Consider the following 12,759-nt stretch of genomic DNA (forward strand, 5'->3'; position numbering starts at 1 on the left):
AGGAATGGGAGGCATCTCCCTCATTACATTCACTCACCAAATTTGTCTGTTGAAACAGAGGGCATCAGAGGTTGTCACCCTCATTGCTGTGGCCCAACAAACATCATTGGAAAGTCTGAGAGCTTTGGGAAACTATCCCCTCGTAATGATATAGGAACCATAGAGAGACATACAAGAAAGAAATAGAGAACCCTGGAAAAGATATCCATCATCAGAGTGTTAAATGGATGCCAAATAAGGTAATGAGGTTTTCTTCTACCTGGAAATAATTAAAGAGACTAATCCAAGTGTTCTGCAATTGTGCTTAAAGACCAATGCGGAGAACCTTTGTAGAAGGACCATCAGAAGGGAGAAATTCCCCTGGTCCCTCACAACAGAATATTGAAGGAGCTACTTCTACAAGAAGACTGAAGCAGCCAGATAGAAGGGAGTCATTCTCCTGGAAAGAAAAAACAAACTTCACTTTAGTTAAAGATGTATGTTTATATTGTTAGGTTTAGATTAGTTGGTTTCTGACGGAGAAAATATATTTTTGGAAGACATTCTGCTAGCTCACTACATTTTTCTGGGGTTGATTGCAGGGCACACCCCTTAGAAGTAGGGAGAGATAGGTTTCATTGAGTTACACAATAAATGTTTATAGTCCACAAAATGACCCCTCCTTGTCAGTCTTCTTCTTCTACACCCTCACAACATACAACACAATAATAATTATGCTGCAACACTGGGAAACCTAGAAAAAAATCAGCTCAGCTTCACAGTAGGGTTGCTCACTTTGTAGCAGTCACGGCTGCATGGCTTCCCCATATTGGCAGTCAGGGCAGTCACTACACAGATGAGGTAAGCCAATCAAGGGCGTATACATGTTGACCCCCATGAATTTGAATGTGTCATTGTCATGGCAATAAATAATCATGAAAGCATAGCAATTTCAATTCACTTTTTTTAAATATACCTCTTGTATACACTCATGCCAGATAATAATTTCATGAATTCATGTTTTTTTCATTTGTCTTAATTGGACTTTATTATCAGAATATAAAGTTTAAAAACATAGGGAATAATGAAAAAAGTGCACTATTTTTTGCACTATTTTTAAATATATTTCTTCCTCAATTTGCTATTTTCATGTAGGTAATTCCTATTTTTGCATTTTACTTTGGAAAATCAATTTGTTTCTTTAACAGTTGAATCTGATATAATTGTTTCTATGAGCAATCACAGATCAACATTCTGTATCTCTGCAACAGAAAGACAAGTGCTCCACAAATGGCTTTTTTGGACTGTGATCCTATGAGATGTGTTGTAGCAGGTATATGTATATATGTAGATTCATTGTTCATCCCATCCTTGTCACCAGTATTACATTTACACTCCATATCCAGAAGAGTAATGGTGAGAATGTAATGGTGTAATGGTTAGAACAAGTCTGACAAAGCTAATTTGACTATAGAAATTGAGAAATGTAAATTTAGATTAAAGAATGTTCAACATTTGGGTGCATGAGTTGTCTGCTGAGGGAAAAAAGCCCAAGGTGTCTAGGGTAGAGACAATCAAAATGACGAGGGTTCCAAAAGACAGAGAGGAGTTATCCCCATATCTAGGCCTCGTTGAGTATTATGGTAAATTTGTTAAAAATCTGGCAGAAAGGATGAAAACCATGAGGATGTTGGTAAAGAAAGGGTTGAGATAGGTTTGATTTCAGGAGTGCGAAAGTGTTTGAGGATGTAAGAAATTGTTTGTTGCAAGCGTCCATTTTAAAAGGATTTAAAGAGAATTGCAATGTGAAGTTGTTTATGGATGCCAGTGAGAATGGTTTGGGATGCGTGCTAATGCAGCAAAAGGGCAAATAATTTGAAACTGTAGCACGTGCATCAAGACAATTGAAGGATGCAGAGCGGAGGTACTACATTATAGAATGGGAGGCATTATCTTGTGTGTGGGCAGTGGATCAATTTGAACAGTTTTTGTGGGGGAGAAAATGTGTACCAGTGACATATCATACGCCTCTTGTTGGTGACTTCAATAAGAAAGGCTTTGATTGCATCTCTAGGAGGATTGCCAGATGGATCAGTGGGATGCAGGGTCTGGATATGGAAGTGAAGCATATAAAGGGTGACCTGAATGTGATAGCAGATGCGAATGCTGTGGAGGATGAGGAATGGAAGGGGTGTGAGGAGGATGGACAAGTGTTTCCACATTTCAGAGTGGCGGATTAAAAGAAATGGAGAGAACACTGTGGGAGGAAGGATTTGTATGGTGTGATTGTAAGGTATGTGCAGGAGGGATGGCCAAAGGAAGACATGGAGGAGGAATTGAGGGGATATAAAAGAATACAAAATGAATTGACAGTGGAGAAAGAGATTTTGACTCATGGAGATCGATTGGTGGTTCCAGAACGAAGGAGAGGAGTGGTACTTGGCATTGTACACGAGGAGCATCTGGGAATGGGTAAGACAAAGGGATTTATTTTGGCAAGATTTCTTGTGGTTTGGATTGGATGTGTAGGTGGAATGTGAGCATTGTAAAAATAGTGATAATATTCTTGTTGCCAGGACACCACACATAAACGTGATTGAGCTGCCCAACTCTGTTTGGGATGTGGTTGCTGCAGACATTTTGGATCCAGTATTGGCAAGAGGACAACAGAGCGCTTATGTAATTGTGGTTGTGGACTTGTTGTCCAAATGGCTGGAATTGTGCATGGTAAAGGACATTAGCGCACGCAAGGTTGTGTGTTTTCTGCAAGGAGTGTCTTATAGGGAGGGTTTTCCCAGGATGTTGGTGTCAGATAATTGTCCGCAATTTGTGTTTAAAGAAATGAAAGATGTTCTCAAGGAGAATGGGGTGGACCATACCACAACAGTGTTGTATAACACTAAGGGAAATATGACAGTGAAGAGAAGGTCATGTAATATAGGATTTCACCAAATCAGGTTATGAGGTTTTCGCTGTCGAGGCATTGAGAAGGATATTGCCAAATTTGAGGTTAAAGGCAAGTTGGATGGGCAAGTTTGGGTGTGATCATAACATGGTGTCTCAAGAGGTTATACAAGAGAGGGTGATATGTGATCAAATACAATCAAAAGGGGGGTATGATGAGAACAATTCTGTGGAAGAACGTTTGATGAGAGAGGGTCAAGTGTTGAAGGTGAAGAGTGAGAGGAGAGTGCAGAAAGGATGCATGAAGTATTCAGGTCCCCTGCGGGTGGTAAAGGACTTTTGAAATATGATGCTCCTGAGCAATGGTGAGAAGTGGAGCAAGGAAAGAGTGGTGATATGTGGAATATAGGGTAAGCATTCTAAGCATACTAGGGGAAGCATCATCTGCATGTTACTCTCATAGAGGGAAGGAGGTGTATTCTATCAGCTATATGTATACATGTAGATTCAGTGTTCATTCATTACGTTTCTGTATGCTCGTAGGCTCATGGAATGGGCAGCACAATCCATTGTATTCTGGAACAGAATACTACAATGCAGTGAGTTCAGATGTTATGTTACAAAAGTGAGAAGCAGTTATTGAAGGAGAGGTGAGTTGGGGCTGCTTACACTGTACCTTAACTGAAACTAAACAAGAGTAATACATGTCTTGCCATAACTCTTCTGTGTATGGAGTGTCAATATAATAAGATGAGGGTATAGATTGAGATTCTATAATATTCAGAACCAATTATGGCAGCATTACTGTTGTAACCTTGCTTTCCCAGCTTCATGTAAATTGCAGATATATATGGTTGAGATCTGCTTTAATTGTATCACCACATATCTGATTTATATGTCCTACAGGAGAGTTCTTAAAAAACCCTGCCAACTGAGCAGAGTAAATAACGTTATGTGGTCCCATGTGGACCATTAGATTCAGATTCAAGTGACTGCCATGCCTCTACCACCTGCCTGTGTGCTGGGTTCTCTATCTGGTTTGGGCTCTCAGCCAGGTGTTTGTTCCAGGAAGACTATGTCCTGCATATAATCCCTTCTCTGGACTGCTCCTTGTTTTGGTGTTTCCAGCTCTAGGATATATGCTTCTTGTCCCACTCTTTTTAAGTATTCCTCTGACTCTTGGTTTCTAATATTCCCTGTTGTTGTGTGTGATTGCTGTACCCCTTCATGGGAATTTCTTTATTCTTCTTTCTTAGACCTCCAGGGCCTGTGTGCTACTTAAATGGCCTTGCTCTCTGAGTCTTTCACTTAGGGCTGAGGAGCTAAACCACCTTCCTCCCTCTCCGTATTGCCTTACATGTGAATGCTGTTCTGTAGTCAATTTGAAAGGAGATGCTGTTGCTTGATATGTGGTGGCACCATCTTGTGCTGGATGCTGGTTCCTGGCTCTCACTCGTGGATGACTGTGGCTATCTTCTCTCCTGCGGCCTCCTTCCAGCAGGCCAGTTTTCCATTTTAGTTGCGGTTCTGTCTCTCATCAGGAGGGCACTTGGGATTCTGACACCCCGGCACACCTGGGCTCGGCAGCTTTGGTTTGGGTTCTTCACCAGCCATGCAACTGCTGTAGTACTGCCTCCATGCTGTGTTGGCTCTGCACAGCAATGCCTGCTGTGCGTGGCCTCATCTGGGCTGGTGTGCTTCATGTCAGTTAGCCTCTTTTTCCAGGTAAGGGCTGGCTTTTTCCTTTATATGCCAATCCCAAAACTGAGGGACACCTTCCAATTGGCTCTGCAGCTTCTTCTTTAAGGAGGGGTCAGCAACCAAGCCTAGCATGTCTGAAAATCCCATTTCCTTAATACTTCCAGCTGTTACCATGTTTGCAGGGAACATGTGGGTCAATGGGGCTAAAGTAGACGTCATCACTTTGTTCAACTGGGAATCCTTGCCCCCTGAGGAGGAGCTACTGCCAGTGAGATACCGTTTGCCCAAACCCCTGAGGAGGGTTTTGCGTAGCAGGTTCAGCTACATAGTCTCTTAGGGGTGGCTCGCTAGTGGGGAGAAGGAACCAATTCCCTAGATTTGTCACATTACTGTCCTGTGGATCCCTCACTGAAGCTCTGCCTCAAGTTTCCTCCCAGGTGGCCAGGGGAGGGTAGATGCTTTCTGATCCCAACCCTGGGGGTGGTGCACTGTGGGAGGGCACCCTGGGCGGAGACAAGGCCCTGGGTAATACGGACATTCTGAGGGATGAAAAGCTGTATTTTACCTCTGAATTTAATATTTTTACCAATATGACAGAAGAAGTTATGGTTTATTGTCATTTTAATATTTCTCAATCTCCGGGTAAAACTAAAATGGTAAACTCTATTGTACCCAAGGAAATAATCTTTGTTCCCCTAACATCACATGTCCTCCTCAATATCAAACAAACACTACAAGGAATAGTGAAAGTGATGCCTTCTCTAACACATCTTCCTCAAATAGACATGTATAGCCCCTCTGTTAAAAATATTAAAGGAATTAAATCTTCCCTTAAAAGTAGGTCAGAAGTAGAAAAGGCAAACCTTGAGAAAGTAGACTACATGTCCCAGAACCCCATAGGGAGTGAGAAGATGAAGAGGGTTGAAGAGGCATGTAGAAGTTGTAACGCTTACCTCAGGTGCCCTGCAGGAGTGCCTAGTCCGGATTACCAAAAGTGGGTTTTCTTGAGATTGAATGCTAAGCCCAAAGCACTCTCTCCCCTCTGCTTTGCTGAATGGCAATTGCCAAGCATACAGTATGGCAGGGAGTGGTTTGGTAGGACTCTCAATGTTGTAGGTATGATGATAGGCCTCCAGGTGAGTGGATCTGTGAGTAAACAAGAGGAGTGTGTAACTGACTGCTTGAGTTAAGAGCATGAGGCTGGCAGTTCATGAGGATGTGTGATCACTTAAGGGACACCAAGACATGGAGAGAGCAGCTTTCACCTGCAAGTACTGAGAGGGTCCTCCGTTCATAGACCCTGCCTTCCCATGGCTGCACTGAGAGAGACGTGCCAAGAGTGAAGGTCTTCCCGGGTGTGCCTAGTGTCTGTAATTGCAGAGCCATGCTGAAGCACGGGGCCCATAGCAAGAATCAATCTGAGGGACACCGGAGTGCAGGAGACTCCAATTTGGCATTGCTGGACTGGAGACACTGGTGCTGCAGAGGGGTGTGGGTCCCAAGTGTGCTTAGAGCCGTAAAAGAAGAAGTAGAAGTCGGGAAGTTGAAGCAGTCCACAACCACTGTGTTACAGGAGCCGGTGAGTGAAGCTTGGTTTTCAGGTTCACTCTCAAATGCTTGCTGGAAACTGTTACCAGCTCCAAAGTGGCTTGCATAGAAGAAGAATCAAGTATAAGTGGTTTGTTGCTGTGAAAGTTGTTCTACACAAAGGAAATGTATCACACATACTTCCAATCAAATCTAATAGTGCTCGAGGGTAAGGAAAAGTCTTTTCATTTCCTATTGTTAAGCTTTTACATATTGCTGGAGTGGTGTCTCCAATAAAGAAGGGGAAATGTTTTCCAAAGTGTTTGAAAATGTAGGAGTTGACTTTCACAAGTGTTACAAGTTCTTAGAACATCAACGAAAGGTTGCGTGTGACCTATCATAACTCCTGACCAAAGTAAAAAGTATCTCTGTGTTAAGACAAGGGAATATCGACCCTTACAGACAAAAGTAGTTGAAAATCTACATGTGCCTAAAGAGTTTTTAATTTGAATACTGGACCTTGTAATTCTAAGAACAAATATTCTTTTAGCATAAGAAGAACACACATTACACAAGCTAAGAGCGAACCCTATCTATAGTGAAGAAAACCTGTTTAAACCAATCCACCTAATGGCCAAAATTGTTAATGGCCCAGTGTCTTCTGATACAAGTGAGACATTGTTATCAGAAGTTGGTAGTGTAGCAATACAGCTTCAAGGTAGCTACTGGAACCAAGATGGTGTGAACAAAGCTGGGGAAGGGAGCTGGGTGCTTGTAAGAAGACTAAACAGATAACCTTCTGAGACTGTTGAAGTGGGGAGAGAGTCAGTCTGGAAGCAGAGGAAGGTTATCCTTGTGGCAGAAAGGCAGGCTGGAGGCAGAGGCTGCTCTTTTCTTGGAGCATAGGAAAGAAGAGTGCCTTGCATACCTGTAGACGTCGAACATGTCTTGTCTTGTCTTTAAAATGCCTAATCATTGACATTTATAAAGCAGAAGTACCAGATCTGTGGTTATGTACAATACTGTCAGATGATATCATATTTGAAGTTGTTTGAAGTAGCGACATACTGCAGAACCAAGGAGGAACAGTAGTCCAGTGGTGGTTGTTATGAGGCAAACAACAACCCAAGAAGAAGCATCCTGACAATTACATCAGAAATACTACAGCGGTTATGAACACTGTAGAATTGTATAATAAGGAGTGGACAATCTATTTTCTGAACTGTGGCAAAGCAATCTTAGAAGGAACACATCCAGGATTACCATTGGTGCTATATTCATGGCTACCTTTGGAAAGGGATCTTTTCAACTGAAAGCTGGAGAACTGTGGCCAGTTGAGTTTTGTTTGATGAACTTTAATTTTATTTGGAACTTACAAGAACCGGTTCAAGACTTTATTCTTCTGTTTGAACATTTGGAGAAATTGAATTTGAGAAATCGTGGGGAAGGGATTTGCCCAGGACAGGTGAAGGTCATCCAAATTGCTGGTTATTTGTTAGCCAGTTATATATGTTGTTTATCATTTACTTTAAATGTTTTGTTGTTTAGTGTGAGTGCCAGTTTGTTTCTGTTAGGAGTGATTCCTTTAGTTCTTAGACTAGTTAGGGAACACCCTGATAGAGTAGAGTTAGCAAGGATGCATTTGCATCTTTTTCTTTTAACACAATGCTTATTTCTGAGCAACATGCAAGCAGTTGTTTGCCTCAAATTACTGACCGCTCACAGTGCCTACTGGGTTTAATAACCGGTTTCAAACTTGTTATATCCACTGCTTTCTGAGTTCTCTGATGACATTATAACTACAAGAGTTGCCAGGAATGCAGTCATACAGTTTTGATAAATGCCATTCTGCACATTAGGGACCATGCTGACTGTGCAAGTTTTATTATAGATATCTTAGCAAATCTTAGCAACTATGCTTGCAGTAAAACATAATGTGCAGTAAGGGAATTGTGCACCCATCTCAGTGTGGATTTATGACTGGATGGACCATTAATAACACAATGAATTAAATGAGGTGCCTCGTCTCCTGTCTTGACACTGCTGGCCCATGTACACTAACAAACAATTTTGTCAAGACTAGGCTAGTTATACAGTGTATAAATATTTACCAAAGGAGCACTCAATATATGACAAAACTACCATACAGTTATTCAGTATACCTTTGGTAAATATTTACCCACGGTATAATTTGTCTAATCTTGACAGAAATTGTAATTTGCGTGCATTAATAACAATGTCAGAACATCACATGACATTCTCCAAGTGTATGAAAGTAAGGAGGAGGAGGTAAAAGTGGTTCCATTTTTTGACATGTGAATGTATTTGACAGGCAGTTAGATGTGGTGAGTGTTTCTTGTGGTAGTTTAGTTACCTGTATTTAAAAGCCGGTGTACATGTCTACTCTGATTGTGTTCAAACTGAGGAATATACAATAGAGAGGTGAATAAGAACGGATTATACCCTGTGTTCTATAATCTGGCCCTACAGCCATTAGTTAGAACTCAGGGATCTGTGGTTTTAAAAATTGGGCAATGCATAGCCGATTTAAAATATGTACTAAGACTACAAAGAATGGGATGGTAATAGAAAACATAGTAAACTGGCACAAGAGCAAGGCCTAACTATCTGAAGGACATGTTTGAGAAGCCACTTTGCATGGAGATGAAATGGTAAAATAGAGATATAATAAACCTGTGTGTGAATATAGTGTGTGAACTGCAAAGATCGTATCACTAAATAGTGAAAGAATAATAGAAGGTGTAGGAGAATATTTAAAGATGTCCTCACCCAAACCTATCTCTTTAGAGAGCATTAGCATAATGAAGAAGTGCACACTTCATAATGCACACATTTTGAACACCTTGCAGCTGCTGGCAGAGAAGTGGTTAAAATGAACAGTAGTTTTTGTTGTAGCACTTTCCTTAATGGGCGGAACAAATGACAATGTTCAGCCTCCAGGTTCTCCAACGAAGTTCGCTAAGAGGTGGTGTGTTTAGGTACCCTGTATTGAACCATTATCTTAGAGCATGTACTTGCATGATAAACGATATTGGGCTACACCTGCAGAACTTGATGAACCAGATTGACTCATGCGGGAATTATAAAATGACAAATGTTTAGCCAATTGTAATACACTTACGGTGAAAGCATAAGTTATCAGGCAGAGAGGAACTAAGATATCCATATATGAGGGTATTTCTGAAATGGCATTAAGGAACTCAGATTTCTGGTGAACCTTCATTGTATAAGTACTGCATTCAGATGGATCAAGTATGGATATTACATTGTTTCTTTTGACCTCCATACTGGAAGCCACAGAGAACATTGGATAACAAGGCTAGAAATGCTTGATGAATGGATTTGTACTTGTATCATTCTGGAGAGATGTGATAAAGTATGAGTCGCTTTGTGGAGAATAATGCACGTGGCCTATGCCTGCCTGGTCTCACACACAATTGGTGCTATGTCACAAATGGTACCAGCAAAACTATTTTGGATTTTCATGCAGGGCTCTCCCTAGTGGGGCTGCATCACTGGGGCAAATACCTTTGGTGCCAGGATGAGGAAAAGGCTTGTTGAAAGAGGTCCTTTATCATATTTCTCATTGTGCTTTCTGTTGTCTATGATCATTTTTATTATTCTCACTGATATCTGTGTTTGTCTGTTCAAAATGTGTGCTAGATGAATGGAGCCTGTAATAAGAAAAAAAAAACAATGAATACTAGGTGTGGCAGGCTCAGTGAACACGAGAAGCTAACAGGCTAAAATGACCTCTGTGGTTCATCCTTTCTGTACTGCATATGGTAAGTTGTGGTACCTCAGTGAATCACGTCCCAGTGGCATGTTGTGTGCTATCTTGTCTTATGAGTCTTTTGTCTTTTCTGAGGTAGTGGTTCAGGGGTGCAGCGAGGCAGTAATTTCAGGGGATCTAATCTTTCAAATGTTGTGAGGGGGCAGACTTCAAAGATTGTGGGGGAGGGGAAAACTGACTTGTGTGGGGACATCTTACTTCTTCACACATTCTAAAGAGACTATTCTAGTGCAGCTTCAATTCCTCAAGCAGTTATCTCCTTAACGTCTCAAACCACACACTCACAAGAACTGATGTGAGAATGAGCTGTCGCCTCTACCCTTCCAATCACTCCCCTGACATGTAAGTACTAACGCTCCATCATGATTTCTATTGCATAAAAATGAATGCATACAGCTGCAGGTGCTGACAAATATGCTTTTCACATTAATATTTACTGGGCCTTTATCAACTGAGCAGATGAGGCACCATTTATGGTCTGCATTCTGTTCTGTGCTGCCATTGCTCTCTAGGTCAGCGAGGCTTAGTCCACATAGCCCAAAATGTTTGTGGGGAGAGGGTAAAGCTCAATCTACCCAATGGTCGTTGCACCACTGTAGTGGGCCCATTTTTGTTTTGTGTGATTTGAACAAGAACAAAAAAAAAAACTGGTTGGTGAAGAAACCCCAAAGCTTTTAATATGCCTTTTTAGTTGTTATTTTGAAGTTTGAATTGTTTTTCTAGCATTCCATCTCTTACCGGTATATATTGACTATTTACCAAAATAAAAGTGGAAACAATTAGAAGAATCAAACAATTTAAAGAGACAGAAAATGGGATAGTGAGTGCACATGGAGGACACTTCACAATCTTCAAGGCATTCTGGCTTCTTGGAATGAATTGTTAGATGAGAGTTCCTAAATTGTAAGCCACAACAAGCTTACTTCATCATTGACTTTGTTATCTAATATGTTTGCTGAATATGGTTTTGTCGGTGAGAGCATCTTCAAAATGATCCAAACGAAACAGATTATATAAACCTGCACTTGTTTAACAATGCTTTAGACACGAGTTAAAGACCTTTCAATTGTAACATTTTTATCTCATTACAGAATGTGTTTATGCCCCACATTCTAGTTGTCAGTGGTTCATGTGCTCCTGTATTTTATTTAGGATTTGTAAGACAAGTTGCCATTTTGAACACATTGAACTGTTGAAGAATGACTTCACATGCTACATGCATTCATAAAATAAAAACATATTTTGCAATATGGTAGAAAGTAGAAGAGAATACGCACCATTACAGGTTGGCAAGGCCCTATTCCAAGCAGGTTTTCCATCTGCTCCTATTACACATGTAATCATTGAAGGTTCAATAACCTTGTACCCAGAGTCACATTGATAGGTGACAGTGGATCCAAGTTTGAAATCCGTGCCAATTCGTGTTCCATTCATGATATTTCCAGGATCAAAGCAAGCTTCTCGTGGTTTCTCTGTTACAAAAATAAATAGTTTTCAGTCTATCAATATTATAACGATACGTTGGAAAATGCTACTCATTCACATAAAAGTGAGATTTATCTCAGGATACAGTCAATGCAAAGCTAAATGCCATATTATATTTAGAAAGTCAAAAAGAGCAAAGAAATCGAGATGTTAAACCAAGAAGGGGAATTCTGCGGTTTACATCAGTGGCACCTACATCGCTCTTTTAAACACGGATTGCCATAACCATGTTGTCATAAATTGCATTAAATACCTAAAACTGAAAGTAAACAACTCTGACTCTTAGCCAGGCCATGCAGTCCTGCAGCCACAAATAGCAAAATCCTGTTGGCTTTGAAAGAGACACATTTCACAAATGTGCATTCCTTCTATTGACTTTCAGAGCTTTCTCTTTTCAAGCACAAGTGAAACAAATACAGAACATTTTCAAATAACCTTGTTGAGTAACTGAGCAAAACTACATAGGTCTGAAGCATTCCTATTATATCTTAAAAATGTGCATTCCAACTACTGTCTTTCACTGCTTTCTCTTTTCAATCACAATTGAAATATATAGAACATTACAAAACTTTTTAGAATGCATGATGCAGCTGCCTTTTTACTGGAAATCCACCAAAAAGCTCTGTACATTTAAACATGTATTTATTTATTTCTATGTGGAAAGCATGAGATGAGTGATGGCATAAACAACATGCCTCTCTTTTAAACTTGTCCCATTGCGTATTGTTTTTCAAAACATATGGGCTCTCATTAGGACTCCGGCAGAAAACCCTGGTGATATTAGCACCATGGTCGATGCCGGAATCCGCCATGGTGGAATGGGGAATGACCACCCCATTCCAAGGTTGGCGGGGCGGTAAGTACGGTACAGCAAATTGCGGTACCGTACTTACCTCGAGAGTCTGTTTGCGGGCCCCTACTTTAACGGCTGGTCTAGACCAGCCATTAAGGTTGGGTCCCGTAAAGGGACCTCGTAGTAAGGTGTTAAGGGTTTAACGACACCGACACCTTTTATGGCGCTGTTAACCCCTTAACGTCTGGATCCTAATGGGGCCCATGATCTCTCTAGATTGCTGTAATGAGTGTGTGGCAAACAATATCAGCATTTGTTTGTAAAATATAACAGCATCCTGCACAGCATTTCAAAACAAGAAAGGTGTATTTTGTTCAATAAAATTATTTTGAAAATATTTAATTGCAAACTGCAAAACATTTGTAGCTAAATGGACTGCATACCATCATAGGTATTTTTTCAAAATATACACATACAAAGATGTTCATGTAAACAAAAAGAAAAACGTTAATGGTAACATAAACAAACCAACCAAGCGAGAACGCTTAATAGGACA

At 40.7% G+C, this 12,759-nt stretch overlaps 1 protein-coding gene across 2 annotated transcripts in view; it reads right to left on the bottom strand.

Moving 5' to 3' along the window:
• CSMD1 (CUB and Sushi multiple domains 1) overlaps window positions 1-12,759 on the bottom strand; it is a 5,442,057-nt gene that overhangs the window by 1,597,104 nt on the left and 3,832,194 nt on the right. For both annotated transcript variants that reach the window (XM_069606098.1, XM_069606099.1), the window contains exon 30: window positions 11,203-11,397. In XM_069606098.1, the coding sequence (XP_069462199.1) occupies window positions 11,203-11,397 (195 nt within the window). The remainder of the gene's footprint in view (window positions 1-11,202; window positions 11,398-12,759) is intronic.

The sequence above is a fragment of the Ambystoma mexicanum genome, chromosome 4p (assembly GCF_040938575.1).
Source record: "Ambystoma mexicanum isolate Mex_15411 chromosome 4p, UKY_AmexF1_1, whole genome shotgun sequence".
NCBI lineage: Eukaryota > Metazoa > Chordata > Amphibia > Caudata > Ambystomatidae > Ambystoma > Ambystoma mexicanum.